Consider the following 23,591-nt stretch of genomic DNA (forward strand, 5'->3'; position numbering starts at 1 on the left):
ATGGCCCCGTGGGGATGGCAGCGCATGAGGAGGGGGCTCCCAGATGCTGCCCTCCCCGCCCCCACTCTTACCCCTCAGGGGCACTGAAGACGCCCTGGACACCCCCCTAGAAAGGCCTCTAAGGACCGCTGTGTGGTTGGAACACTAGATGTTGAATGACATAGACAGGGTAACCCCAGTCCAGGAAGACAACACACCAACAAAAACAACCCACAGCAGTGCCACCTGTTCCCACACGGTCAGTCCCTGCCCAAGAGGGGTCCAGCAGGTTAGACGCCAGGCTGACAACGGCACTCGAACAGGAAGCTGGAGGGGACGGGCAGTGTGGCTTCCTCAGCTGTGAGGGTTTCACTTTTCCCGAGAACACTGGCCTCACGTTCCACTTGCAGAATTTAGTTCCAGGCAAGTAGGCATCTGGAGGGAAGTGTCCCGACCCTCTTGTGACCACTGGTTCATGCTAATCTGCAGCAGGCTGGGTCTGAGCAGGTCCCTGGGGCCAGCTGTTCCCTCTGCTCCAGGTGGAATCCCCCCTACTCCGCCCGCTTTGACCAGCAGGAACCCTTCTGACACAGCCACACCAGCCACTTCCCCAAGCCTGTCGTCACTCTTTACTTCCCTATCTCAGTGCCCTTGGGGTCCCCAGCACCTGGCCCGGCACAGGTACCACCCACAGCACACCAGGTAGACATGCAGCCGGCAACCTGCTGAGCCCCAAGAGCCTAGAACTGCTCCATGTGTGACATCAGGCCTGTCCCTGAAGGGCCATGCCCAGCGCTTAGTCCTTATTCAAGAGGAAGCCCTACACTCTCCACCCCCTCTGTCCCCGACAGCAGACCCCAGATGGTGCTCCAGCTCGTGTGTGACTTCAGGCCGGACCACTCTCTGGCCTCAGTTTCCCCACCTGTAACCTGCTAAGAGCAGCCACTGCCCCAGAATCATATTTTACATATAACAAAGCCACGCACGGTTGCACATGCCTATAATCCCAGCACTAGGGAGGCTGAGGCAGGAGGACCACCTGAGAGTTCTAGGCCAGCCTGGGCTACACAGCAAGACCCTGCCTCAAAAACCAAGCCCAAAAAACACCCCTTAATATGACACAGAGTCCTTCTCCACAAATGTCAGCCAGCACGTCATAACCATGCAGCAGCAGATGGAACCAAATGGCCATGCGGCCCCTGGTTCAAGCTGAGGGGGTCACTGGGGGGAACCCCCCGCCAGCAGCAACCTGCCTGCCAATGGTAACTGAAACGCAAAACACACCGGAAATGAGAGTCTTCTCTCCAAGCAACATCTTGGTCAGGAAGCATGGCATTTTTTTCTTTTATTCAGATTGTAGCTGATGCCCTATAAATATCTCATTATTGCCTGCATTTTTCCAACGCTCTGACACAATAAGGGCCTAATTACAGCATGCCGTTGGCTCTACCCCAGTAAATTAGGGTTCAGCGGATGCTCCCATTTTTCTCAGCAGCTGAGGAGCCTATAATTTCAGCATTTTCATTCAAAAAGGGTGACAGCCTGGCAACGGCTGCTGCTTGGAGCCAGTGTGAATGTGGGCAGGGGACGGGGTTCCACCCTGCGACCAGCCCCTTTCTCCTGGCCAGCTCTGCAAACTGAATCTACAGCTATCCTCTGACTTCACTCAGGAATGGCCCAGGGGACTTAAGGTCACATACCCAGTGAGGGCCATCGAGCCCTGGGCAAATAGCTCTGGAAAAAAAAAAAATAGCCCAGAGCTGCTATTTGTCATCCTAGTTATACACAAAGTGAGCAAGTAAGCAAACCAAACACTACACGGGACATGACCCATGTGGGGAGTTAGGGTGGTACACATTTTTCTGGGCTTCTGATTTCAAAAATACAACTGGTTTGGTTTGGTTTTGGTTTTGTTTTGTTTTTGGTACTGGGGATTGAACTCGGGACCTTGCGCTTGCGAGGCAGGGGGTGGAACCACTGAGCTGAATCCCCAGCCCTACTTCGGTTTTTTGAGACAGGGTCTTGCTATTTATTCCAGGCTAGCCTTGTACCCGGGCTGAGCTCAAACTTGTGGGGATCCTCCTACCTCAGCCTCCCCAGTGCTGGGATTACAGGTGGGCACCACCATGCCAGGTGCAAATACAACTGTTTTGAACAAGATGGGACACCCTCCCCTTCAGTCTGGTTCTAATGGATCTTATGCAGCTTTCTGGGTCATTAAATGTTCAGGCTCCTTCTTGGTCTCTACACATTTCACAGTCAGCTGTCTGGATGCACTGTTTGCCCAAATCTTCTAGTGTTGGGGATTTCTGCTCCAATTTCCCACCACCATATGTGAAACTGGTGGAAATAACTCTGACATCCAAGTATTTGTTTACAGCCAGGATATCCCGCTTAGAATGGAACCAAGAACACCTCCAGCTGGCATCAAAGGAACTGGGGAATAGGATGTGTGCCTGTACATGTGTGCATGCGTGCGTGGTATGTGAGCACATCCTGCGTGGGTTACGTGCGTCCTGGAACCAGCTGTATCCCTGGTCAGAACACTGCCTGTACAGATGGGCACTCAAATGGAATATGTGATAAAATGAGGTGCTACTGATATTAACAATGTAATCGTGAGTTCCATTTCTTTAAGGAAAAAAAAAAACTAACACTGATCAGCAGAGTCCTGATCCAGGTTAAAGGCAAACAGTGCTAACCACCAAGAGCATCAAAGGCCACTGTCTCATGTGTCATAGGTTCAGCTTATTTGAGTCTCACCCCATTCCCAGGACACAGAAAGCATCATAGTCCCACTGTCCAGATGAGGAAACTGAGGCTCACATGAGTGAGATCACTCATTTGGTACGTGGCAGCCTCAGGACAGTGTGTTCCTCCAGATGCCTCTGGACACCCCACCCCCACCCCGGGCCTGGCCCAGGTCCTAGAGACCACCAGGGCAGGCCCTTGCATACCATTTTCAAGATGCAATTTAGGGGCTAGGTGTGGTGGTGCACACCTGTAATCCCAGCACTCAGGAGGATCACAAGTTTGAACCCAAACTTGGCAAAGTGGGGAGACCGTGTCTCCAACTAAAAAAAGGGCAGGGGATGAGCTTGGTGCAAAGGCCCCAAGTTAATCCCTAGTATGGCCAAAAAGAAAAAGAAGTGCCAGGCGTGGCAGTGTACATGTCTGTGATCCCAGCACTGGGGAGGCTGAGGCAGGAGGCTGCTGTTCAAGGCCAGCCTGGGCTGCAGAGCACCGCTCTGTGCTTACAGAATCTGCTGACTGGAATAATCGGAGGAGAAAAGCCCTGGTCTGCCTAGGAGCAGGTCCAGAGAGAACATTCCCCCCAGCCACTCACCCTCCACCTCTAATCTGTCCCTGCCCCTGAAGCCCTGGGTGGCCTGCCCTATGCCCCACTCAACTCCTCTCTCACTGTGCCCCTTTGCTCTCCAGCACCGGCTTCACCCCAGGGCCTTTGCACTGGCTGCTCCCACAGCCTGAGATGCTGTTCCGAGTCTCCCTTGGTTCCTTCCTCATCTCCTTCAAGGCTCTACTCAAACTCAAATGTGACCTGACTCCTCGGTTTAAAGTGTGATCCCCTCACGCTATGATCTCTCCTTTATCCTTTTATTCCATAACTGTTATCACCTTCTACCATGTTTCTCCTTTATCTGCTCCCTGCTGGAAGGCTGGGGGTCTGAATATCTTCCTCAGGGCCTCAAGCCCAGGCACAGTCAAATAGTGCTGCCAAGGGCTAAAAACCACTCTCAGTGAGCAATTCCTAACGCTTTAGCACTTTCTCCAAGAAAGTCCCAGCCAATCTAAATTGCCTCATTTAATCCCCACTCAACCATAAAAAGGGTGTAATTATTGTAACTCCCACTTCAGAAAATGGGGATTAAGTCCCTTGTGTAAGATGTCACAAATGCATAGCAATAGGCACCAAGTGAATTCATCCTCCCTAGGGAGTGAAATAGGCTCATGTAGGTTAGTAACAATCCTGGTTCCTAGCTGAGGAAGCTGAGCTCAAGGCCAGCCTGGGCTACTTAGTGAGTTCAAGGCCAGCCTGAACTGCATAGTGAGACGCCCGTCTCAAAAAAAAAAAAAAAAAAAAAATTCAAGAGGCTGAGGCAGACGGATTACGAGTTCAAGTCCAGTCTGGGAAAATGAGCAAAACTCTTTCTCAAAAGGAAATAAAAAAGGCTGGGGATGTAGCTCAGTGGTAGAGTGCCTGACTTCTAGCATGTGCAAGGCCCTGCGTTTCATCTTTAGTTCCACAAAGAAATAAAATTTTCCTACAACTTTGGCTTCCTGGATGAACTGATGACCTTAATGACCATTTCTGCATTACAGGATTCTGGGAGGAGGCACCTCAGGTGCCAGATTAGTATCTCTGGCCTGCAGCAGGTGTACAAACGGAGGGTGCAGGGGATGGAGGCAAGGTGAGGCCTGGGGATCATCCCAGTGCCACCCTGGTAAGCTTTAAATGAAGTCTGATGCACAGCTGGAGAGCATTTTAATTCTAGTTTGTGTTTGCCCCCGACATGAAAGAAACCAGCGGGGTGAATAATGGCCTCAACTCGAGACCTAGTGTGTGCACTGTGCTAAGTAGCATTTGTTTTTTTTTAAGAGACAGGGTCTCATTGTGTTGCCCAGGCTGAGTCAAACTCCCAGGCTCAAGCGATCCTCCTGCTTCAGCCTCCCAAGTAGGTGGGACTATGGGTGCATGCCACCCCACCAGGCTACAGCAAGCATTTTCAATGTGCTGTCTCACAGCATCCTTCCAACATTCTTAGTGACAGACCGTCATTCAGTTTTTAGGAAGGAAAACAGGCTCAGAATGGTCAAACAACCTGTGCAAGATCACAAAGTAAATTAAACAGCTCTGTGGGTGAGCTGTTTAAATGAAACGCCAGAAGCCTAGACAGGAAGAAAGACGGCCATGCAGAGGGGCCTCCAGTCTGGCCCCAGACCCACACCTTTCAGCCACAAAAGAAAGACAGCTACTTGCTGGAGACAAGGAAGCAAAGGAGGAAATTCCAGGCCTCCAGGAGGGCAGAACTAGGGCTGGGTGGGTGACAAGTCCTCTATGAGCCCCCCCCATCTCTAAGGTGCCAGAGGACAACAGAACTTCCACCCCACTCACTCACTGTGGGATGCAAGACAAGGAATCCAAGCAGCTCATCCTGTCCTACCATCCAGTACTTGGAAGGCTGAAGCAGGAGGATCCCCAAGAGTTCAAGGCCAACCTGGCCTACAGAGTGAGTGCAAAGCCAGCCTGGAATACATAGCAAAACCTTGTCTCAAAAAGCCACACACACACACACACACACACCAAGGACACGAACCCACAGAGTGGGGCCTGAGCCAGCTGGATGAACAATTCCCCTTACAACTGTTAACAATAATAACAATGCTAAGCACAACAATAACAATAATGATGACTCTGGACAGCAGTGAGGATATTATCAGATGTGGACACACCATTCCAGACTGAGGACTTCCTGGAATGGAGAAGTGGCCACCCCTGTGGGAGCTGCCAAGGCAAGAAGTGAGGGGGAGGGGAGAGGTGAATCAATGTCCCTTGGTGGCAGCGGTTCTCACTCATTCACTTCCTGAATCCTAGAACTTGCCCACGAGACAGTGGGGTTCTTGGTTTAGATGCCCAGGAAGGCTCCAGCCCAGCTCTTGACTCTGAGCCCTATCAAGCAAGACGTCCGTTCCCAGGCTCCAAGAAGGGTGGCCACGTTGGAAGCTCTAGCTGGGGGCCAGACTCCTGATGTGAGAAAAATCCTGGCCAAAGTTCCCAGCAGGGTGCTACTTCATTCCAGAGGGAACCAGGGAACCGAGTGCAAACTTCGTCCTTCAGGTCCCTCTCTCCTCCCTCCTGTCATCCTCTGCCAGAGGGATTGGGGCAAATAGTCCGGAGCTGCTGAGGTAGTGATGAGCTGACACAGGGCAGACAGGAGGATTCACTTTGAAGAAAGAGCCAAATTGCGGTAGGGAAGAAGCTGAAGTCAGCTTAGGAGAACCAGAGATCGCTAGAGCCCAAGCAGTCACTTGGCAGAGGCCAGTGAGGACAGCCAGAGCCAGGGACTGGTTAAATGTTGGTCCGTGAGGGGCACAGATGGGTGGCGGGACAGCAGAGGTCACCCTGGACAGCAAGCCAGACAGCAAGGGGGCTGCCTGTGGAGTGGGTTGGGACAGATAGACAGCCAAAGGGTGGTGGTGACGAGGCCAGACGGCCAACCAGACGCGGTGGGCTGCTCCAGATATAGGAACCGCCAGCCACTCCACAGGGGTCGCTCAAACAGATAATCTAGATGGCAGGTTCCGCCAGTGATGGACGGACAGACAGACACAGGCACAGGGCGATATATGCCTGACCCTCAGGCAACCAGATGGGAGAGTTCCCCCACGCAACCCGAGACCGGATACACAGCGGGGTTCCTCAGCATCTCCGGTCCCAAGCTGCTCAGCCTATGCGACTCCCGTCCCGGGGCCTGGGTCTGCGCCCCAGCCCCTGCAGGGAACCTTCCGCGCAGGGAGTGCGACAGGACCCGCCTCTCCGTCCTCGTTCCGTCCCGTCCCGTCCCGATCGCGGGCACGCAGGCGCCGCAGTTACGCCGGCGGCGCAGGGTGCGCCATTCCCGGGCAGCCCTCCGCGCCCTAGGCCGCCGCCCGCCCGGAGTCCTGCCGCGCTTGCTCACCGGCCCACGAAATTCTCGAGCACCGAGCTCTTGCCGGCGCTCTGGCCGCCCACCACGGCGATCTGCGGCAGGTCCAGGTGGCAGCTCTGGCCGATGGAGCTGAAGGCGTCCTGCAGCTTGTTGACCAGCGGAATCAGCTCTTCCATCCCGCGGTTGCCCATGGCGCCGGCAGGCCCGGCCGGAGCGCCCAGCGCTCCCCGCCCGCCCTCGACCCTCAACGACCCGGGCCCGCAGTGTCTGTGGCCGTTGCTCCCCTCCGGCCCGGGCTTCGACGCGACACCCGCTCCGACACCCGCTCCCGGCTCGGCCTCACAGTCGCCGCCTCATCCGGTTCTCAGGCGACACCCGACCCGAGCGACCTCCCGCCCCGGGCGGGGATGCACCCAAACGCCTCCTGTTGACACTAATTGGTCGGTCACGCTGCCGCTCCTACACGTAAGCCAATGAAAGGGAAGTACGGGCCTATGGCTCAGTATGCCTTCCCCCTGCGGAAAGCTCTGGGAGCTCATTGGGTAGAAGAACTATCACTGTTATGCAACAGCCAATAGCAGTGGAAAAGTGAGTTGTCAAGGCCGGGAGGCGGTGTTTCGGGAAGAGACACATTGGCTCCACCCAACAGGAAGAGCCACCCTTACTGGTCGAAATCCACGCCGATCAAAAAAACTGACCAATCAGATTAAGGATCGAGCTCTCAACACGGGCTTGTCACTTGCCACTACCTAGTTCCCTAAATATTTCCCATTGGCCTATATAAATATCACTTCGTGCCTCCAGCCAGTAAGACAAAAGAGGGTGGGCTCTAACATCCGAACTTTGACTCTGATTGAGAGTTGTACTTGTCAATCCGTAAACATGCCCGTTTTCATTACTGATTGTTGTTTTACAGTCTACTGAGGTAGAGGATAAGATCCATCGTACTCGCCGAAGGGCGACACCTCGTGGTAGAACTCAATGATTGTCAATTCTGAGTTTTCGGCCTCTAGAGAAAACTACAGGTTCCAGAATGCATCTTGGCTCCAGTTCTACAAGCCGGAGGTGGGAGCAGGATCCCAAAGCGACTTCAGTCAGGCAACACTACTGCTTCCTCGGAAGAGCCCTAAAGTCACCCCTGGCCAATGAGGCGCGCCATAGGCTTGTGTATGGAATTGATGAGGCTAAAGCTCCTGCATTGTTTGCCTGCACAGCACGGATCTTTTTCAGTAACCAGTGAAAATCAACGGATCAGATTCCTAATGTAAAAACACGTTGTTTTGCAGACCTTGGAGGTTCTGGAATCTGGAACTCTTGAGCAGAAATGAATTGATAGGGAGCAGGGAGCAGGGTGAGGAGCAGAACTAATGCAGTTCAGGCCGGAGACATTCGTGAAAAACTGTGTACACATGGAAAATTTCTGGAAGAATAGACAAATTCGTATGAGTATTTACACTTTTTCTGCTATTTGAGTTGTGCTTCCAACAGGTATTATTTCTTCAATTTCAAACGTCTTAGTTTTGCTAGATGGGTCCACGCCTGTAATTCCTAGCACTCTGGGAAGCTGAGGGAGGATGATCACAAATGTGAGCCCACCCTGCAAAATTTGGTGAATTAATGAGATCTTTGAAAAAAAAAAAAATTTAAAAAGGACTGAGCATGTAACTCAATGTGATGGTCTTGGATTCAATCCCCAGGATCAAAAAAATAAAGCCTTAATTTTTAGGGACACCAGCTCTGTAATGGTTCACATTGAGTGTACTTGGATCTGGGCCTGTTTATTGGGTATTATGGTCTGAAAATATCTGATCCCTGATGATTCCTATGTTGAAAGCTAACCCCCCTCCCTCGATGTAATGGGGTTTGGAGGGAGTGATTACAGCAAGAGGGCACAGCCTTCATAAAGGGAAGCAGTGTCCTCATAAGAGACCCCAGGTAGCTGCCCTTCCCCTCATACCGAAGAAGAAGGCAGCAAAAAGATAGCTGAACTTGAGGGCGCACTCTCATCGTTTCATGGTATTTTGTTACAGGAGCTTGAACAGCCTGACATTTGAGAGGACCAAGTGACTTCACACTTCTGAACCTGAGGTGTGTCTTGAAATGAACACAATGCTATGCACACATCCTTATGTTACAAGAATTAGCTGGGCGAAGGGGCCGGGGATTTAGCTCAGTGGTTCCAGCGCCTGCCTCACAAGCAGCAAGGTCCCAAGTTTGATCCCCAGTATCAAAAAAAAAAAAAAAAAATTAGCCGGGCATGGTGACCCACACCTGTTATCCCAGTACTCGGGAGGCTGAGGCAGGAGGATCGCTATGAGTTTGAGGCCAGCCTGAACTTTATTTAAAGCACGCCCCCCAAAAGTAGTCCCAGTGTGACCACAAGCCACATGGCACCTGGTGACTGCATTTACTGAGAGCAGAGGAGGCCACATGTCTGAAGAATCCAGGCTAAGAACAAGAACACCAAAGACAAGCTGCCACTCTCCGGCGGTGACCTTAAGCAAGCTACTTCCGCTAATTAGACCTGTTTCTTCAGCTGTCTGCAGGGGAGGACACAAGTGCTCACTCCAGGGTGGTGGAGGAAAAAGCACCCACTCTGAGACCATGTTCTACACGCTGGGCTGTGACAGGTGGCTTCCAGTTACAAGGTGCTATGATGATTACTTCTCTTTTTTTTTTCCTTTTCTTTCTTTCATCAAAACCGGGGATAAAACCCAGAACCTTCACATCGATCTACATCTCTATAGCCTTTTAAAAAATTTTCTGTTTTGAGATAGGTTCTATGTAACTAAGTTGTCCAGCCTGAGCTCGAACTTGCAACTCTCCTGCCTCAGCCTCCCAGAGTGACTCCGTTACTTCTTATTATCAACAGGAAGGGCCACATCCAACCACAGTGATGCTCAGATCGCTAAGGAGCCCACACAGGCCACCTCCCCAAGAAGACTCAGACAACACATGCTAAGTTAGAATATTTTTTTAAAAGACCTTTAAAAAGATCCTTCAGTATCTTCCACCCCAAGCTCCCTCCAGCAGCCCACTCAGCTCAGTGTGATGCCCACAGAGGCCAGGGCTTCGGTGGCCCAAGGGGGACAGAGGGTCTGGTCCCCATACATGGTGTTCATGAAGCTGCACACGAAGTCAGGGAAGCGCTTCTCCACGATGCTGGCTCGGATGGCGCTCATCAGCTGCAGCTGCAGGGGCCCAAGGTCAGCATTGGTGCCAGGCGCCGGGGACCTCCCCCCCGACCTGTACCTGCCCACCTGGTAGGCAATGTTATGCACAGTGAGGTGGTGCAAGGCGGCCGTGTTGTCGCTGTGCAGCAGGGTGTGCAGGAAGGCCCTGCTGTGCCTGTGGGTCAGGAGGTGGCTGGTGAGCAAGGACCAGCCCGGCCCCCTCAGCACCCAACTTCATCACCTTTTCATTTTGTTTTTTGAGATAGGGTCTGGCTAAGTAGTCCAGGCTGGCCTTGCACTCACTATGTAGCCCAGGCTGGCCTCAAACTTTCAAAGGTCCTCCTGCCTCAGCCTCCTGAGTGCTGGGATTAGCTGTGCATACCTTATCACCTACCTCTTGCAAGTGGGGCAGGAGCACTCTGGGTCTATGGGGCCAAAGTCCTTCTCATACTGCTTTTTCTTCAACTGCAGCTGCCCAGTAGGCACCAGGGCAGAGCCAAAACGCTGGGGGTGGGAAAGGGAAGGGGAGAGAGGGTCATCCGGATCTTTGGGCTCCCTGTCCCCCCCCTCCCCTGGTCCACTGCCCAGGCCCTCACCGCAGTTCGTGTGGGGTACACACAGTCGAACATGTCGCATCCAAGAGCCACGCAGACCACCAGATCAGTGGCATAGCTGGGGGTACAGGTGTGGGGGAGGGCAGCAGAGAGGCTGAAGCTCTGGGGTGGGCTTCCTAGGTGCCCTCCCTGGCAACCTTGAGACAGCCGTGTCCTCCTCGGTTCCCCTACAGCAAGGCTGTGTCCTTGCCCCCCATACACACCCCCATGCAGGGTAAGGGGTGCCCAGAAATCTGCTCCCCATAAGCAGGGTCTTCTTCCCTCAACATACCCGACCCCCATCAGGTAGCGGGGCTTGTCCTTCGGCAGCTTAGACGTGCTGAGCGCCACCATCTTCCAGAACTGCACCTTGCTCTCACCACCGCTCAGGCCACCGATGGCGAAGCCTGGCACATCCCTCTTGGTCATCTCTAGGTCACAGATGGTCCCACCTTACCATAGTGTGATGTGACTTAGGAACTCCTGACTTGATGATATGCAAAACCATCCTTATAACCATTCTGCTTCCTGCTTGCAAGACAATGGTCATTAAAGTACATGAGAGCCGGGCATGGTGACACACACTTGTAATCCCAGCATTCAGAAAGCTGAGGCAGGAGGATCTCAAATTCAACCCCAGCCTGAGCAACTCAACAATTCAGCAGTATAAATTTAAAAGGGAGTGGGGATGTAGCTTAGGGCAAAATAGAATTTTAAATAGGGCTTGGATGTAGCTTAGTACAACAGCCCTGGGTTCCACTGCCACGTTGTCATTACCACCCAAAAAAAAAGAAAGGGGAAGAGGAGGGAAAGGAAGAAGAGCAGGAGGAAGAAGAAAACTAAGGCACAACACCCAAATGGCATAAGCTATCAAGATTATTCCCATTCCATGCTTTACCCTTTAACAACCACTGCCCAATCAGCATCTCACTCCTGGCCCCCAATGAGAAACAAGCCCTGGTTCTGCCCTCGGATTTACCTTCAAGGCAAGTGGCCCGGAGGTCCGCATCTAGCCCGCCCTGGATGATGGCGAAGAGGTTCTGCTTGTCGGGCTGCCGATGGGCTGCAATGCACCTGTCCAGCCAGCGGACGGACCTGCAATGGGGCCTTGGTCACCAGCCCCTAGGGGAGGAGGACAAGCCTGCGGGACCCAATGCCCTCCCCACTTCTGCCCACCTGTGCATGGCCTCTTCCACACGCGGGCCAGTCACAGTGCTGCTGACCACGTCATCCAGCTGCATGATGATGTCTGAGCCTGACAGCAAGACAGGGTACCATCACCGGGAGGATATCCACCTCTGGGGGGGGGGGGGTCAAGATGGCCCCAGGTACCTCACAGGCATTGCTGACCCCCATAGAGCTGTCCCAATCTACTTAGGAAGCAGCCTGAGAGTTTTTTAAACAGAGTCTCACTATGTAGTCCAGTTTAGCCATGAACTTAGCTCAGGCTGGCCTTGAACTCTTTTTTTTTTCAGTACCAGGGATCAAACTCAGGACCTGCTGCTTGCAAGGCAGGTACGGCACCACTGAGTTCAATCCCTGGCTGGCCTCGAACTCTCAATCTTCCTATCTCTGTCTCCCAAACTCTGGGATTCAGAGAGAGCTTTTAAAAATGGGCATCTAAACTAGGCGCAGGGGCCTGTGTCTGTAATCCCATCCCTCAGGAGGCTGATGCAGGTCAATTATTGCAAGTTCAAGACCAGCCTGAACTACATGGTGAGACCCTGTCTCAAAAAATGAGTTCAGGGATTTAGCTCAGTGGTTTCGGTGCCTGCCTTGCAAGCGCAAGGACCTAAGTTCGATCCCCAGTACCAAAAAAATGATGCGTTCAAAGCTGAAAGTGTTGTTAGGGGATGTAACCTGGTCTGAAGAGGAGGATCACAAGGGCCTGACCTTCTCCCTGGCTCCTCCCTTGTCTCTCTGCTACCCAGCTGCCCTGGGTTCAACAGCTGTCCTCTTCTACACTCCTATGCCTTGCTGTTTCTGCCTTGGAGCCAACAAAACATAAACTGAACCCACAGAAACTATAAGCCAAAACAAATCTCTCATACTCTAAGTGTGGGTGTCAGGTATTTTGTCCCAGTGTGATGGGAAAGTGACTAACACACTGGGCAATTTAGTGAACTATTCAGGGTCTCTCAAAATTTTAAAAATTAAGGCCTGTGAAAAGCCCCTGGGTTCAGACCCTGGTATGTGTGTGTGTGTGTGTGTGTGTCTCTCTCTCTCTCTCACACACACACACACACACACAAACACACACCCATACAAAGTCAATATAAATCTTGTTCTGTTACACAGAAGAAAATCTCAGAATGTGCCAGGTGTGGTGGTGCACACCTGTAATTCCAGTATTTGGGGTACCAAGGCAGGAGGATCAAGAGAGTTCAAGGGCAGCCTGGGCTATAGAGCTGAGATCCTGTCTCTAAAAACAAAAAAAGGAAAAAAAACCCAGTAAAGGCTGACCTAACAGTGAACTAGATGCATGGGGGACAAGAATGAGAAGGGCATTGTTTACTGAACACATTTTTATACAAAAATGTATGCAAAATGTATCTTTGTTCAGGGTTCACTTTGTAGTACCAAAAAGAAGGAAGGAAAGAAGGAAGGAAGGAAGGAAGGAAGGAAGGAAGGAAGGAAGGAAGGAAGGAAGGAAGGGGCGAGCTACGATATATCAGGCACTGTGCTAATAGATTTAACCACATTGATTCATTTCCCTGAAACCTGTGGTCCCTAGGGTGCAGGGCCCTTCGGCCTGCACCCTAGGGGAAGGAAGGAGGGGCCTGCACCCTAGGGGAAGGAAGGAGGTGTTTTCCTATCCGCTCACCCAGGGAGTTCTGGATCTCCACGGACCTCTCCGGGCTCAGAAGGGTCTCTTCACCATCGTAAGGGGACCGGAATCGGACACCCTCCTCCGTCACCTCAGACAGAGCCACCAGGGACACCATCTGGAAGCCGCCACTGTCCTGGGAGAAACCCCACAAGGCTGTCATGCAATGAGGATGCTGGGCTCTTCACCCCAGAAAAGCGCCACTAGGGTTTGTTTTTTTTGTTTTTGTTTTTGTTTTTTTAAATTTTTTTTGGTACCAGGGATCGAACTTGGGACTTTCCGCTTGCGAGGCAGGAGGCGGAACCACTGAGCTAAATCCCCGGCCCCTATTTTTTATTTTTTTGAGACAAGATCTCGCTATGTAGTTCAGGCTGGCCTTGAACTCATTATGTGACCCATCCTGCCCTCAAAGTAGCGGAGACACTGCTGCCTCAGCCTCCTGAATGCTGGGATTGCAGACTGTAACCACTTTGGATTCCCGATCGCACACCACTCACCGTCAGCAGGTTGTGAGGCCAGTTCATGAAGCCATGGAGACCGTTGGCTTTCTGGATCAGCTCAGGGCCCTGGTTTGGGGCAGGAAAGTGGTCTCTGGTGAGCGGGACTCTGGGATCTCGTGCTGGGGACGGAGCTGGCTGGCTTCAATCCGGGCAACTGCACAGCGCCTAGCCTAAGGCCAGGGCGTCCCGGGGTGCTCCACGCCCCTCTCTCTTCTTAAACTTTCAGAGTCAAAGCCCAGGGATCCCCTATGTCATACTCCGCCGCCCTCCCAGGCCAAGGCCCACCCACCGGCCTAAGCCCCAGGTGGTAGGTGTTTCCCAAACAGATGCGGCAGCCCAGGGCGTCCAGCTGCTCGGTTGTGATCCCCTTCATGGTGGCCTGCGTGCCCACTGGCATGAACACGGGAGTGGCCACCGGTCCATGCGGCAGCCGCAGTTCGCCCGCGCGGGCCCTGGAGCGACTGCACTCGGCGACCAGCCGCATGATCCGCGGGGCGGACTCCAGAGAAGTCGGCACAGCAGCCCCTGCCGCCATCTTGCTTCCTGGAACCACGTGAAACACGGAACGCCGTGGGCGGCGCCATGTTGTTTGTGGTCACATGACAAAAGGGGCGGGTCGAAGCCCCGGAGAGCGTCTGGGAACCATGGCAACCTACGCTTACGTACTGATCCGAGCGAGGCGACCAGTTCTTCCACAGCAAACGCTACCTACAAATTTCATCGGCGCTACTTTTCGATCTACAATTGAAAGGCTCACTGAACCATAATTTTCTACTGCCTAAAGTGCTGGAAATTATAGCATCCCTACATAAGGACAGATTTACAGAGATTACAGAGAGCTGTACAGATTTAATGAGAAGAGCGCCGGTACTACATAGGTTTACACAGGGCCTGATAAAGGATTTTGTCTTATCTTGTTCATCCGTTGTCCCTTCCCAAGAGCTTAGAGCAGAACCTATAGCACATAGCAAATGATCAATAATCATTAGTTTATTCTGTGAAAGAAAGGAGTCCAGGTATACAGGGAAGGCTGAGCCCCAGAGCCTGTCTGCATTTATGAGTTCATTCATTCAGTGTACACCTATACATAAATCCCCACTGGACCTGCCTGCATGCTGCGTGGGACTGAGGCAGGCTGAGTCACGGATTATCGAACTCTAGGTGTGTTCCATTAATAATAATACATAAAATATAATCGATATTATTAGAAATGGACCTGATCATGGCCAGCAGAGAGCGCCATTGCCCCAAAACACTTGCATTGAGATGAAAGCTGTCCTAAACTGGGCTGCTGTGGGCAGGACTACTAGCTCCCTGGAACCTTCAATTCAAACATTACATAAAAACGGCTAATGCTGCCAGGTTCTCAGGGTGCTGGAACAATCGCTGAGGAAACGCCTCCAAAATATCCCGCCAGGAGATTGATCACAAGCCTTTGCAATTTACTGTGGTCTTTCTCTGAAATATTCCTCCTCTGGATTCCCCATGTATGGCTTCCTCAATATTTTTATTTTTCATTTATTTATTTATTTAATTTTGGTACCAGGGATCGAACTCAGGACCTTGCAATTGTGAGGCAGGCGCAGTGCCACTGAGCTAAATCCCTGGCCCCCCAGTATTTTTAAAATTATTATATTTGTATGTGTGTCTGGTGCTGAGGATTGAACCCAGGGCCTCATGCATGTTAGGCAAACTAGCACAGAGCTACATCCCAACCCATTCCCCAGTATTTTTAACTATAGAAAATTCTGACATCTCTCTCCCTTGAACTCACTAAGAAGTCCAGGCTGGCCTCGAAGTCGCAGCGATCCTCTTGCCTCAGCCTCCCAAAAGCTGGTATTACAGGGGTGCACCACAACACCTTACATTTCTATCCAGTCTTAAGAAAACCCCAATGCCTGGTGTGGTGGTGCCTACCTGTAATCCCAAAACTCAGGAGGCTGGGCCAAGAGGATCACCATGAGTTTGAGGTGAGCTTGGGCTACATAGTGAGTTGAAGGTCGGCCTAAGCTACAAAGCAAGACCCTGTCTCAAAACAAACCAAAACCAAAACACTGCTTTAGGTCATATCACGTAGAGAACTGATACTTTTTATTTTGTTGCCGGTGCTGGGGATCTAACCCAGCATTTCCCCCATGCTTGACCAGTGCTTTACCTTGCACTGAGCAACACCCACAACTCCAGATATGCTTTTTTTTAAAAGCCTCTTGGGGCCGGGGATTTAGCTCAGTGGCGCCAAACCTGCCTTGAAAGCACAAGGTCCTGAGTTTAATCCCCAGTACAAAAAAAAAAAAAAAGTTTTAAGAAGAACCTGGCAATAAAACCAGCTTCTATCCTGAAACAACTGCATATAAAAACAACATAAAATCTTGAAGCTGAGTAGGTCAAAGTGTTCTAATTGTCAATGTATTTTCCTTCACTGAGAATGTCTCTCACCTTCTATATCTGATTTGTTGGCCAATTCTAGCAGGTCTGCTTCCAAAAACTATTTATTTATTTATTTATTTATTTATTTATCAACACTGGGGACTGAATCCAGGGCCTTTGCACTGAGGTGAGCTACATCCGCAGCTTTTTTTTTTTTTCTTTTGAGTCAAGTTCTGGCTGAGTCACTAAGTTACCCAGGCTGGACTTGAAGTTGTCATCCTCCTGCCTCAGCTTCCTGGAGTGTAGGAATTACATACATGTTGCACCACACTTGACCTATTATTGTGTTTTCTAATCCCATCATGTCTATAAGAAACACTTGAAAAAATTTTAAAAAAGAAACACTTAACTGTGTGTACATGATATTCTCAACACTTTCTTATAAATAACGTTTTGTGGGGGTGGGAGTGTGGCTCAGTGGTAGAGCACTTGCACAGCATGCCTGATGCATGGGGTACAACCCTCCACTGCAATATGTATCTTACTACTGGATGGAACCCATAGTATCTTACATGCTAACCATCTACCAGACCCTGAGTGTCACCCCAGTCCTTAACATCTTTTTGATAACTTTTTTCTGCTTATATATATTTCATTGACCTCTACTAATCACACTTTATGTAAATAATCTCATAACCATTAACTGTAATAGGAAGAATGGTAACAGTTACAGTTGATTGGTTCTCTATTATATACCAGGCACGTGGCCACTACACTTTTGCTGATTAACTGCTGTGGGGGTACACATCTGCAATACTAGCAGGATCAAGAGTCTGAGGCGATCCTGGGTTTCATAGAGACCCTGTCTCCCAAAGTTATGATTCAATCTCCAGTGCTGAAAAAAAAATGAGGCTGAGAATCATCGTGAATTTGCACAGGTTTCTGGGGATACTTGTGTACAGCTGTAATTCCAACACCTGAGAGGCTGAGGCAGGAGGATCACAAGTTGGAGACCAGCCTGGGGTACATAGGGTGACTGTCTCAAAAAAAAAAACACACACACAAAAAAACAAAAAAGCCAAACACGCTTAGGAACATACAGTGAACAAACATGAATGCCCCCTGAATGAACAAACAAAAGCCATGCCCTCGAGGAGTAAAAGAGACAGACGGCGGCAGGTAGACCAGGGAGGAGGCATTGCGAGATGTCTGTTAAGCAGAATGCAGTGCAACGAGGAGGGCAGTGTGGCTGGAGGGGTTGAGGCTAGAGGAAAGAGATGACCGCATAGAGGTGAGCGGTGAACACGAGAGGTCAGGAGGGCCTCGAGGTCCCTGCATCCGCGGGGCTGTTTCGCTTATGGGAGGATGGACAGTTTTTAGAGGGAGGAGGGAAATGAGCTCTATCTGTCACCGAGAGGTAAATGAAACGGTGGAGAGGGCGAATCAGAGGCTCAGTGGCATCATCCGAGTTAGTGTGATTCAGATGCGAGAGCTGGGGGCGCCCTGAGCCTGTACTTGGAAGGGGCGAGGAAAGCACGGGTTCAGGACAACGGACAGCGCCACATACGTTACTTGGAGACCCAGGACGCGAAAGTCTGAGGGTGGAGCCTGCAGAAACGTCCTATTACAAGCGCCCTCTGCGCACCCGGGGGCTTGCCGTGTGGGAGGCGTGGCTTGCGGGAGAACCCTGCTAGGAATTGCGTGCTCTCCGCTCAGGATACGCCTTACCAGGCGGGACCTTCAAGTGTCCCAATGAGTTTAATGGTCGGTCAGTGACAAAGTCGGCTTGAGTCCGCAGGGCGGTGCATCCTGGGGAGCTAGCTGTTTACTGGGCAGAAAGAGGCAGCGAGCACCGCACCAGGAGGCCTTGGGATTTGGGACTAGCTAGAGGTTTGGAGGGGTGTTTAGAGACCGAACCTGAGGAAGTCTCCACGAACGCGGCTTGGATATAGGTCTGCCTGTGCGTGACTGGACTGGGGACTCCAGGATTGCCAACCCCGCTTCCCTTCTCGCCTGGGTCACGCACTCCTCTGCCCTGCAGCCCTGGTCTGGCCAGCTCTGAATCCTCAATCCCCAGCACCACAGGAAAAAAGAAATCCTCACCCACCTCACCACAGCTCCTGGAAACCTGTGTGCACCTGCCAGCGAGCTGTTCTCCGGGCCATGCACACCCTTCCCTCACCCGCCCCACCATCCTGTCCCGCTCGGGTGGACGGATGCTGGGACACCCCTCTTCCAGCAGGTACCATGTTTACTGCTATATTCCCAGCACAGGACCAGACACCTAAGCGCCACTGAATACACACACGGTGACTCAATGAGACACACACATAAGTGTTTATTATGGGATGGGTTAGAGGAAGCATCTGAGCCTAAGGCCTGCTGCGTTGTTGCCGTGTCCAGAGGTCTCAGGCGCAAGTGAAGTGCAAGTGAACGTGGAGCCCGACACTGGCTGCAGTCAGGCCCGGGTGACTTCTGAGGGCCAGGTCCTGCCAGTGGCACAAGGGTCAGCACTGTAGAGGAAATGCCACTCCCCAGCCACAGCAGAGGCTCATCAGGCCACTGGGCGAGGACTCCCAGGTCGGGTCCGGGACCCCTGGCCCGGAAGTCCATCAGGGTCCCACGGGCACTGCTTAACCAGGGAGTTGGAAACCCTGTGCCCTCTGTCATGTCACATACACATCATTTGCTCCCCGTCCCTAACATCACCTCAGCTAGAGACCGCTGGTCTTCTCTCCCCCTCCTCTGCTCCCAGGCATCCATCCTGTGCCTTCTGTGGTGAGTGCAGCCCCACCCTGGAGCTCTTCCCAGGCCCCTCCTGGGGCCTCTGCGGTGACTCCAGGCACAGGACACCATCTACCTAAACCACCCTGACCTTGGCCAAGGAGCCTCCACTGCAAACCCACTCTTGCCAGCTGCTCCTGGTAGAGGCAGAAAAGCTCCCCAGCTTGCTGGCCTGGCAGGTCCAGAGGGCTGGGACAATGCAGGACCCTCAGCACCAGTGAGGTCCCCAAACCAGCTCAGGATGCCAAGGATGCCATACTCCCCAGCTCTTCGATGCCTGGAAGACCGGGTGGGTGGGAGCCCTCAGGTTGGGGCTGCAGTTGGTTGAACGTGAGGGTGACTCAGGAATGCTGTTTTAAGGGAAAGCTGGTGCGGACGACAGCTGCTGGGCAGCGCTTGGCCAGGGAGTCATGTAGACATTTCTCATTCTTCCCTGTGCACGAGTGACACAGGCTACCCACTCTGGTGTCCTCTTGCTTCCAACACAGTACCAGTCTCTTCTTGTCCTGGCCCTCCAAGTATCCACAGGTGGACCAGACTCATCACAATTCATCACAGACTCATGAAATTGCAGATCATCATCATCATCAAAAAAAAAAAATTCAGTTCATCAAAATCAGAGTTGGGACCCATCCCTCCATGACTGTGCCTTGGAGGGGGTCCTGTGGCACCCACCGGCCACCCAAACGTCGTCACTGTAGGCCACCTCTTCTTCCCACCTCTCCCCAGTAGCGGAGCGCATCATCCTCCGGAGCTTCAGTGCAAGCTCTTCCCTCAGCAAGGCGTCTTCACCTGCCCCGTGGTAGCAGAGGAGTTCTTCGTACACGGTCCCTGCCTCTCCCGACACACAAGGTCACCACAGTGGGGAGGCCAAGAGCGCCTAGGGTGCAGAGCAGCAGCTGCCCAGGTCTCGGAGGTTGGGGTAGCTGGGGCAGTGTGCGCCAAGGACACACAGGCTCTTCCCAGACAGATGCCAGCAGAGTGATGCCGCCACCACTGCTCCTTTCGCTGGGCTAGGCCAGTGCAGCCCAAGGTTCAGCTGTTTCCTCCACGCTTTGCCACAAAGTTCCTGCAGTGAGGCGCTGTTCTTCATGCTGCACATCGGGCAGCCGCCTGGGCCTCTACCCTTCAGAAGCCAGGAGCACGCTCTGGTCCCCAACACTGCAGCGCTGCCCCGGGAGGTGGAATCTCAGCTCCAGGAAGTCTGCTACTCAGTCCAGGTACCCGGAGATGGAAAGAGCCCAACCTCTCCACCTGAGGCTCTTCGAGGCTCGGGCTGTGGTGTCCTGCGGGCGACAGCGCTGCCAGCCCTCCCTGCACAGCTGGACCAGGTCTGGGCTTACATCACCAGGCTCTCCTCTGCACTATTCCAAGTGAGCTAGGCCTGCCACCAGAGCAGTGGCTCACAATCTCACAATGTGAGATTACACTACAAATGACAAATGACACCAGAACTCCTGGAGGCGAAATGAGGTGGAGCTGCAGTTTTGGATCCCACCCCAAAGGCCAGTGAGGGCCACTTCGGACCTCCCTGACACCCCTAGGAGCTGGTGCCAAGATGCCTAGGTGGAGCCGCCCTGGCAGGAAAAGATGTCGGGAGGTAGCCCCTCTCTGGTGACCAGGGGCCATTCTGCCATCCTCACCTCACTTTCTGAGGGCAGGAACAGCCCGGCTGGAAGGTCAGACACGCAGGCCTGAGGCGCACGCACTTTACTTTTTCTTTATTTGTCTACATTCAGCTGAACTCAGATATACTGCCTGAATGACCCAGACGTACAAAAATCCCCACTCTTTCCCACTGGTTTTTAAAATAAAATCTTCACTTATAAAACTGAAACACTAAAGCATTAAAATACAGAAAGCTCATTTAACTCACTTCACAAAAGCATTAACAGATGACGTATCCCTTCCATGACTATTTCAAGACAAACGAGTCAACGTTAACACCAAGTGTAAATAGACAGAGGGATACTGAACGGTAAAGAACTCAAACTCTACCCAGACGAGGCTGTAATGGCAACTAACAAACCATTGAAGACACGGAGTCCCAAACACGGCTAAACAGGGGTCACAGCACGGCCCGGGGCCGCTGCACCTCACAACACAGCAACGTGGACGGGTGGGGCGCCTGGAGGGCCGGCTGGCTGACGTGGTAACTGTGATGTGTCGAACTGAATCTTCTGGCGGGCGGGCGGAAGTGCAGGAGGCGGAGGCCACAGCCCACGCAGGGCTTTATCTGTACTGGTAGTTCATGCTGTGGTCTGCGTTCCTGCTATACCCACCCTGTGAGGACTGGTAGGAGCCGGGAGGGCCGCTGTAGTTCTGGCCAGAGCCCGGGGAGTTGTAGTTCGACTGTGAAGAGTAGCCTCCTACGAGAGAGAGGTGGGTTAGAGGAGGGGAAGGGGGCCCACCTGCCACCATGGCTCCCCAGGAGGGCAGCCCCACAGGCTTCTGATTCGCTCTGCCAAGTCCCCTGCTTGTCCTCAGGTCTGGCTGTCACCAACAGCCTGAGACATGAGGAACGATCCTGACTTCTGGGATGGTGACAGAAGTGGTGACCTGCCCAGTCACAGAAGCAGGATCCCTGAGCGTGCTACTGCATCAGTTTGCACCCGACATCACAACTCAGTATGGCCCTCATTGTCACTGGCACCTGAAGGAGCCAACACTTTTGAGTCTGGCAACTTCTGGTCTCTGGTTTCTGTAAACGAAAAGCCCAAGAGCTGGTATGGCCCCAGACCTGGTTTGCACAGGGATCTGTCACTGTGACCCCACCACATGGTGCTCTGCTCCTGCCACGTGACGTCCCCATCACAGCACCTCTGGGCCCCCCGGCTGTGCCACGTGCTGCCCAGGCCCACCTTGTTTGCCTTGGTATGAGGAGCCGCCCCCAGAACCTCCGCCGTAGCCCCCGTGGGACCCTGGGTTGTAGGATGACCCGCCTGAGCCGTAGCTGTTCCCACCGCTTCGGCCTCCACTACCACTGTAGTCTGGGGGAGAGAAGACAGTGTGATTAGGGGGCCTGCAAGGGCGCCCCTGGACGCGGCCCAGCCCGACTCTACAGATGGCTGTCTGCTTAAACTTGGCACATATCAGCCCCAGAAAGTGGTGCCAGGGGCAACCCAGAGCCATGCAAGGTCAACCTGCTCTAGGTCAGGCTGGTCACCAAGCTGGGACACTCAGCTCTCTCACACACCGCCACTACCTTCCCCTCCAACTCAAGTGTGAATGTCAATATGACCAAGTTCAAAGGCAAATCACAATAAAAACTGCCACTGTCCTAAATTCTACGGGCTAAGAGTTTCAGGTCCTCTTCAGGGTCTCTCGAGAGCTATGACAGCGTCCCACTGTCACCAGGCACAGTGCTTCCTGGCCTACTCAGGCATGACACAGCACAGCCTCCTTCAAATCCCCAGCCTTACTGAGCTTGCTCTTCCTTCATGAGAACACACCTACGCTGCGCTGCCAGCAAGGCCCCAGCGCAGCCAAGGCCTGTGCAGCCTGGGGGCACAGGGCAGAGACAAGGGTTTGGCTCTTTCCAGGGGCTGGAGGCCGCACTGCCTCTAGGGCAGTCCCAGGAAGGTGCCTCGTAGTCTAGTCTCCAGCCAGGCCCAGCCAGAACGTCAGGACAGGACTGAGGCCACAGCTACAGCCATCTATGCAGAAGCCGAGGGAAAGGAGTTTGCCAAAGACCTGGACTGGGGTCCTGGCTCTGGATCCTCCCAATGCCACCCACAGCCACACAGCCAGTCCTCTTCTAGGCCCCATGCCAGAGGCCTAGGCGCCAGAGGCCAACTCACTGAATTTGCTCTCGTAGCTGTAGTCTGAGCCGCCCCCGCCTCCCGGCGAGCTGTACGAGTTTGAGTAGGAGTAGTTGCCTTGCCCGTGGTTGTAGCCCTTCTGCTTGCCCTGTGGTGGGCCATAGTTGCCGTACTGGCTCTGGTTGTAGGACTGCTGCTGACCCTGGTGGGACTGGTAGCCTGAGCCGTAAGATGGCTTCTGCTGGGCCCCATGTGGCGGCTTCTTCCCAGTGTGTTTTGGGGGTACCGGTGAGTTGTAGTTGTCCCCTTGGTAGTAGGAGCCATAGCCGGAAGAGCCACCACCGCCCCCGCCGCCGCCACCACCAGCATTCCCAGAATGCCCTCCGTTGCTGTAGAACTGACCTAGACAGGGAGGCAGCGGGTCAGGCGGAGGACGAGGAAGGGGAAGGGGGTGGGGAAGGAGGGTGGCAGCCGTGGGCCCTGAAGGCTGACCTGCAAGCCCGCTGCCAGAGGCAGTGGGGGACAGGAGGAGAGCGGGCTCTGCTGGAGAAGGCCACCCGGCTCGGGCCGGCCCAGCCTTCAGCTCCACTCACCCATCAGCTGATGACAACAAGGGATCTTTGCCAAGCAGTGGCGCGACAGCAGCTTTTGCAGCAGATGTCAACATTACAATGAGATGGGCTCCGAGTGCGGATGACATTCAGGACTGACGGCTACCCAGATGTCCCCAACGGTGACAGGAAAGCAAAGCCCCTGAGAAGCAGCAAGCCACCCCCACCTCCTCCCTCTGTGCTGGAAATGGGCTGGACAGGCACAGGCTTGGTCCATGCCAGATCCCCTGTGGTGCAGCCCTAGAGCCCTGCAGCATTCCTGAAGGCCGCCCAAGGGGTCCGACCTCATTCCTGAAGAGCAAGGCAAGACTCAGACCAATGATGGGGG

At 53.1% G+C, this 23,591-nt stretch overlaps 3 protein-coding genes across 31 annotated transcripts in view; all 3 read right to left on the reverse strand.

Moving 5' to 3' along the window:
* Positions 1 to 7,086, reverse strand: part of Dnm2 (dynamin 2) — a 69,974-nt gene extending 62,888 nt beyond the window's left edge. For all 14 annotated transcript variants that reach the window (XM_087201618.1, XM_087201616.1, XM_087201619.1 and 11 more), the window contains exon 1: positions 6,678 to 7,086. In XM_087201618.1, the coding sequence (XP_087057744.1) occupies positions 6,678 to 6,838 (161 nt within the window). In that variant the 5' untranslated portion in view covers positions 6,839 to 7,086. The remainder of the gene's footprint in view (positions 1 to 6,677) is intronic.
* A 2,519-nt stretch (positions 7,087 to 9,605) lies between these two features.
* Positions 9,606 to 14,316, reverse strand: Qtrt1 (queuine tRNA-ribosyltransferase catalytic subunit 1). Of its 8 annotated transcripts, none has more exons than XM_013065858.3 (10): positions 14,030 to 14,313; positions 13,738 to 13,806; positions 13,238 to 13,376; positions 11,590 to 11,668; positions 11,393 to 11,508; positions 10,706 to 10,865; positions 10,417 to 10,492; positions 10,215 to 10,324; positions 9,908 to 9,995; positions 9,606 to 9,838 (listed from the first exon to the last, which is right to left on the reverse strand). In XM_013065858.3, exons 1-10 carry the CDS (start codon positions 14,273 to 14,275, stop codon positions 9,686 to 9,688), a joined length of 1,236 nt encoding a protein of 411 aa, XP_012921312.1. In that variant the 5' UTR covers positions 14,276 to 14,313; the 3' UTR covers positions 9,606 to 9,685. The 8 variants fall into 8 exon arrangements, with proteins under 8 accessions (XP_012921312.1, XP_004865588.1, XP_004865586.1 ...); XM_004865531.4 differs by having other exon boundaries at positions 10,706 to 10,844; positions 14,030 to 14,311; XM_004865529.4 differs by having other exon boundaries at positions 10,417 to 10,865; positions 14,030 to 14,314.
* A 6,281-nt stretch (positions 14,317 to 20,597) lies between these two features.
* Positions 20,598 to 23,591, reverse strand: part of Ilf3 (interleukin enhancer binding factor 3) — a 29,669-nt gene continuing 26,675 nt past the window's right edge. For 6 of the 9 annotated variants that reach the window (XM_021244795.2, XM_087201605.1, XM_087201604.1 and 3 more), the window contains 3 exons: positions 22,692 to 23,054; positions 21,753 to 21,881; positions 20,598 to 21,260 (listed from right to left, as the gene is read on the reverse strand). In XM_021244795.2, the coding sequence (XP_021100454.1) occupies positions 21,124 to 21,260; positions 21,753 to 21,881; positions 22,692 to 23,054 (629 nt within the window). In that variant the 3' untranslated portion in view covers positions 20,598 to 21,123. The remainder of the gene's footprint in view (positions 21,261 to 21,752; positions 21,882 to 22,691; positions 23,055 to 23,591) is intronic. The other 3 variants (XM_087201607.1, XM_087201606.1, XM_087201608.1) reach the window with 2 other exon arrangements.

The sequence above is a fragment of the Heterocephalus glaber genome, unplaced genomic scaffold, assembly GCF_053883595.1.
Source record: "Heterocephalus glaber isolate CG9 unplaced genomic scaffold, H.glaber_assembly_v1.0 deba00001760, whole genome shotgun sequence".
Taxonomy (NCBI): Eukaryota; Metazoa; Chordata; class Mammalia; order Rodentia; family Bathyergidae; genus Heterocephalus; species Heterocephalus glaber.

Bases quoted from the DNA above. Each gene is read 5' to 3' on its own strand.
- Qtrt1 (XM_004865529.4), bottom strand. From the start codon at position 14,275: ATGGCGGCAGGGGCTGCTGTGCCGACTTCTCTGGAGTCCGCCCCGCGG. The intron at 13,807-14,029 runs GTGGGTGGGCCT...GCCCCAAACCAG, and splicing joins ACCACCTGGGGCTTAGGCCG to GGCCCTGAGCTGATCCAGAA. The intron at 10,325-10,416 runs GTGAGGGCCTGG...TCCCACCCCCAG, and splicing joins TGTACCCCACACGAACTGCG to CGTTTTGGCTCTGCCCTGGT.